The sequence below is a fragment of the Nicotiana attenuata genome, unplaced genomic scaffold, assembly GCF_001879085.1.
Source record: "Nicotiana attenuata strain UT unplaced genomic scaffold, NIATTr2, whole genome shotgun sequence".
NCBI lineage: Eukaryota > Viridiplantae > Streptophyta > Magnoliopsida > Solanales > Solanaceae > Nicotiana > Nicotiana attenuata.
In genome coordinates this window covers 1,096,362-1,102,613 of record NW_017670275.1, presented here as the reverse complement: position 1 = coordinate 1,102,613, position 6,252 = coordinate 1,096,362, and the positions used below count along the sequence as shown (strand labels likewise).

At 36.7% G+C, this 6,252-nt stretch overlaps 1 protein-coding gene across 1 annotated transcript; it reads left to right on the top strand.

Moving 5' to 3' along the window:
• Window positions 1-4,577: 4,577 nt before the first annotated feature.
• On the top strand, window positions 4,578-5,309 carry LOC109237108. The gene has a single exon (XM_019403369.1). It carries the CDS (start codon window positions 4,578-4,580, stop codon window positions 5,307-5,309), a length of 732 nt encoding a protein of 243 aa, XP_019258914.1.
• The last annotated feature ends 943 nt before the right edge of the window (window positions 5,310-6,252 follow it).

Below are 6,252 nucleotides of genomic sequence, written 5' to 3'. Positions count from 1 at the left end.
ACCGATCAACGGAAACAAGGAATGCTGTACTAGAATTGTTTGTGTCACCAAAAGGGTTAAGAATTGAAGAGCCAACTGGAAATTGCACTCCTAGGAACATGCAAAGTGAGCTGAGAAAAGTGGAAGCAAATCTATCACTGGAGAAAGGCAAATCGAAGGAAGTTGTTGCTACACCTGTAGCTGTACAAGCTGTAGGTGGTGGATCTGTGAGCAAGAAAGTGCAAACACAAGGTACGAAGCAGATAAAAAATGGAACAGTACCATGCAGCTCAGGTACTGTTGAAAGTGGTGAAAAAGTAGAAGCAAGGAAGGAGCAGATCGATCAATCATGGGCAAATGTGGTGGTAGGCATCAAATTGGCCATGAAAGGTATGAATTTACAGTTCATAGCTCCAATAGTTCAAAACGGAGAGAAAATAGCAAAGTTAGAAATCGTAGATGTTGAATTAGAAACTGAGAAATGGAGATCTGGTATTGTCCTATATGTGATTGGGGAAACTCCTACCATTGGAGCAATGGATAGATTCCTGAGCTCAATGGGAAAATTCTTAGTGAAACCACAGATCTACTACCACAATGAAGGATATTTTGTGATAAGGTTTAGTAATTTAGAGGAGAGAGACCAGGTGTTATACTCTGGACCTCACACAATCAACAACAAGCCCATAATAATGAAGGCATGGTCAGAAGATTTCAATGTTCAAGATGAAGTCCTGAAAACTATTCCCTTATGGGTGAGATTCCCAAATCTACCCATAAATTGCTGGGGTATGAAAGCTTTAAGTAAGATAGGTAGTATATTGGGAAATCCGGTGTATGCAGATGAATGCACCGCTGGCTCTGTTAGGATTTCTTATGCACGAATGCTGATTGAAATGGATATTACAAAACCCCTACCTAGGTATGTGAAGCTACAGGACCATAAGGGGAGGATAATTCAGCAGGAAGTCCCTTATGACTGGGAGCCAAAATACTGCACAAAATGTCTGAAAATAGGACATGATTGTGCTGAGACTAAAACAACACAACCACAAAGGATGGTGCAGCAGAGGAAGGTAGTCAAAAATAAGCAAGTGTGGCTCAGAACTGACAAAGAAGCTGGTAATGAGAAGAAGGTGAATGAGCAACAGAAAGTAGCTGAGACTACTCAACAACCAGAACCAGAATCAAAAAACAAAGATGCACAGGAAAAGGAAGAGGGGTGGATAACAGTCCTAGGAAAATCAGCAGCTAGGGCAGCTAAGGCTAAACAAGTTGAGGAGCAGGAGCTACCAGGAAGCAATGGATTCCAAAGTTTGGCAAAGAATCAAACACATGATGAACCAGGTACAAGTAAAATGCAGTTGAGGAGCTCAGAGATGCAGGAGTTGGATCACCACCCCTATTTTATACCTGTATGAGTGTGGTAACTTGGAACGTTAGGGGGTTGAATAAAACTTATAAGCAAAAGGAGGTAAAGGAGTTTATAAAAGGACATAATAAAGCAATTATAGCACTAGTAGAACATAGAGTAAAAGAGCACAAAACGAATGAGGTAATTAAGAAGATAGCACCTGGTTGGAAATGGATATCTAATGCTAGTGTAAACCATAAAAGCAGAATCTGGACAATTTGGGACCCCAGGATATATACATTTGAGCCAGTGGAAATAGAGGAGCAATTGATACATGGCCAAGTTAGAGTTATTTCAAAAGCAATCATGTTTGGATTTTCAGCAATATATGGACTACATACTATTAAAGATAGATTGAAGTTATGGTGTAAGATGAGCAAATTCACAGCATTAAGCAGGGCCTTGGCTAGCTTTGGGAGACTATAATGCTGTATTACATCCTCAAGATAGACAGTATGGTTTATAGGTACAAGAGATGGAAACAAAAGACTTTAAGGAGTATATGAGGGACACGGGGATGAATGAATTGCAATATGTGGGAAGGAGCTATACATGGACTAACAACCATACATATAGCAGAATTGATAGGGGACTTGTAAATATAACTTGGATGATGACAATGCCAAATGTGAAAGTGCAGGTGCTTGAACCAATGGTGTCTGACCATTCACCACAGAAGCTAGTGATCAGTTAGGCACAAAGAAAGAAGAACATGCCATTCAAGTTTTTCAACTGCATTGCTGATCATCCTCAATTCATGCAGCACATTGAAGTAGCTTGGAAGGATAGGAGCACAAATGGAATTATGCAGGCAGTATGGAACAATCTTAAAGGTATAAAAGAGATAATCAAAAATATAAACACACAGCACTACAAAGGGGTTGATGAAAGAATAAAAGACATTCGGAGGGAATTGCAGGGAGTACAAGAGGAAATGAGCTCTAAACTACAGAATATAGAGCTGGTTGAAAAAGAGAAAGAATTGAAGTGTGAGTTAGAAAAATGGGGAAAGATAGAAGAAAGCATATACAAACAAAGGTCCAGAGTCCAATGGTTGAAACTGGGGGATTCTAACTCAGCCTATTTTTATGCACAAATGAAGAATAGGAACCACTTGAATGGAATCCAAAGTCTAACAAATGATGTGGGAGCTCAACTAGTAATGGAGGATGATATAGAAGCAGAAATACTATGGTACTATAAAAAACTATTGGGATCAAGAGCTGAAAGTATTCCAGCTATCAATCCAAATATTATGAAACTAGGTGCAACGTTAAATAGAGAACAACAGGTTCAGTTGATCAAGCCAGTCACCAAAGAGGAAGTATGGGAAGCCCTGAAGGACATCAGTGACCTCAAAGCACCTGGTTATGATGGGTTTAATGCTATGTTTTTTAAGAAGGCCTGGCAAATTGTCGGAGAGGATATAACAAAGGCTGTGTTGGAATTCTTTGAAACAACACATATGTACAGACCTATCAACTGCACAGCAACCACTTTAGTCCCTAAAGTCAGAAATCCTATGAGTGTTAAAGAATACAGACCTATCTCATGCTGCACTGTTCTGTACAAAGTGATCTCCAAGGTATTAACTAAGAGACTACAAGGAGTTATGGATGATTTAATTGACAATACCCAGTCAGCATTTGTGCTTGGAAGAGTAATTACTGATAACATTATCCTAAGCCATGAACTAGTGAAAGGCTATGGAAGGAGAGGGTCTCACCTAGATGCATGATGAAATTGGATATGCAGAAAGCTTATGATTCCATTGAGTGACCTTTCATGGAACAAGTGCTGAATGCTTTGGCTTTTCCACACAAATTTGTGAGATGGATTATGGCCTGCATGGAAACTGTTACCTATACAGTTGTGATAAATGGAAATTTGACAAAGCCTTTGATGCTAAGAGGGTTGAGGCAAGGAGATCCAATGTTCCATTCTGTTGTACTGGCAATGGAATCTTAACAGAAGTCTAAAGACATTGAACCAGATTCCAGACTTCAACTACACCCCTAAGTGTGCCAAGATGAAANCTTATAGGAAGTCCTAATATTAAGGACTTTAAAATCATGAATCACTTTCTTATTTGAATTATGTAACATAATTTAATGCTTTCCATGTTAATTTTTTATTTGGAAATCAACCAACGAGTGAATTATTAAACTTTGTAAAAGATCCAGAAAACTCAATGCCATACTAATTCGAGTCCGTACCATTTGTATGATATTTTGATACATAAATTAAATCTATATTTATCTATCTATATTTTATATCTATATCTATCTATCTATCTATATCTATACTATATTAAAAGCATGAAATATCTTAGCAAAATATCGTTCGCGTTTTTTACCCTCTAAACACAGATTTCACATTGGACAAAATCGGAATATATGTGACCTTCCTAATATTTAGGATTTCAAAGTCAACTAAAATTCTGCTAATTAACTCTTTTCTTATTAAATACATCTTAATATTTAAGAATTTAAATCAATTAAGATTTTACCTATACGAAATTATTATTTTTATTTGAATCATGTAACATAATGCAAAACCTTTTCAAGTTACTAATCGTGAGAAGTAAGAAAAATAGAAACTCTCCATCAAAACGGTCGCAGTATAATTTATTTGTAATTTATTTTATTATTTTCTAAAGATGAGTGAGAGAGCTTGAATTCAATTGACTATGACATTAATAAATTAAATTGCTTTAGCAATGCTATATTGCAACTTTAGGATACAAAAATTTATTTCAGTAAGAAGGACATCGGATGAAGAAAGTATTATTAAATTTAGTTATTAATAATTCATAACTAATTGAACTACAAATATGATAGTATAAAGCTATAAAATAAAGTTGTAATTTTTATGCCAAGTGGAATGACAAGAGATATCCCGGTAATTAAGATGTTTGATGAAAAAGATAAAGAACATAGTAAAGTTACACTCATTGAAGCTATACGATACTTGTTAGTTGCGACAATACCACGTGCATAGAATAATCTTTCAAAAATTATATCCTTATTTATTTTAATTTTTACGACACAGTAAATATATAATTCGTATTTTTAACTAACCTACTATTTTGTTAGTAAAAGAGAAAAATTAATTCACATTTTACCATATAATTCGTATTTTTAACTAACCTACTATTAAAGATAGATTGAAGTTATGGTGTAAGATGAGGCAAATACACAGCATTCAGCAGGGGCCTTGGCTAGCTATGGGAGACTATAATGGTGTATTACATCCTCAAGATAAACAGTATGGTTCAGAGGTACAAGAAATGGAAACAAAAGACTTTAAGGAGTATATGAGGGACACAGGGATGAATGAATTGCAATATGTGGGAAGGAGCTATACATGGACTAACAACCATACATATAGCAGAATTGACAGGGGACTTGTAAATATAACTTGGATGATGACAATGCCAAATGTGAAAGTGCAGTTGCTTGAACCAATGGTGTCTGACCATTCACCACTGAAGCTAGTGATCAGTCAGGCACAAGGAAAGAAGAGCATGCCATTCAAGTTTTTCAACTGCATTGCTGATCATCTTCAATTCATGCAGCACATTGAAGTAGCTTGGAAGGATAGGAGCACAAATGGAATTATGCAGGCAGTATGGAACAATCTTAAAGGTATAAAGGAGATAATCAAAAATATAAACACACAACAATACAAAGGGGTTGATGAAAGGATAAAAGAGATTAGGAGGGAATTGCAGGGAGTACAAGAGGAAATGAGCTCTAAACTACAGAATATAGAGCTGGTTGAGAAAGAGAAAGAATTGAAGTGTGAGTTAGAAAAATGGGGAAAGATAGAAGAAAGCATATATAAACAAAGGTCTAGAGTCCAATGGTTGAAACAGGGGGATTCTAACTCAGCCTATTTTTTTTTGCACAAATGAAGAATAGGAACCACTTGAATGAAATCCAAAGTCTAACAAATGATGTGGGAGCTCAACTAGTAATGGAGGATGATATAGAAGCAGAAATACTAGGGTACTATAAAAAACTACTGGGATCAAGAGCTGAAAGTATTCCAGCTATCAATCCAAATATTATGAAACTAGGTGCAACGTTAAATAGAGAACAACAGGTTCAGCTGATCAAGCCAGTCACCAAAGAGGAAGTATGGGAAGCCCTGAAGGACATCAGTGACCTCAAAGCACCTGGTTATGATGGGTTTAATGCTGTATTTTTTAAGAAGGCCTGGCAAATTGGCGGAGAGGATATAACGAAGGCTGTGTTGGAATTATTTGAAACAACACATATGTACAGACCTATCAACTGCACAGCAATCACTATAGTCCCTAAAGTCAGGAATCCTGTGAGTGTTAAAGAATACAGACCTATCTCATGCTGCACTGTTCTGTACAAAGTGATCTCCAAGGTGTTAACTAAGAGATTGCAAGGAGTTATGGATGCTTTAATTGACAACACTCAGTCAGCATTTATGCCTGGAAGAGTAATTACTGATAACATTATCCTAAGCCATGAACTAGTGAAAGGCTATGGAAGGAGAGGGGTCTCACCTAGATGCATGATGAAATTGGATATGCAGAAAGCTTATGATTTCATTGAATGGACTTTCATGGAACAAGTGCTGAATGCTTTGGCTTTCCCAGACAAATTTGTGAGATGGATTATGGCCTGCATGGAAACTGTTACCTATACAGTTGTGATAAATGGAAATTTGACAAAACCTTTTGATGCTAAGAAAGGGTTGAGGCAAAGAGACCCAATGTCTCCATTCTTGTTTGTACTGGCAATGGAATACTTAACAAGAAGTCTAAAGACATTGAACCAGATCCCAGACTTCAACTACCACCCTAAGTGTGCCAAGATGAA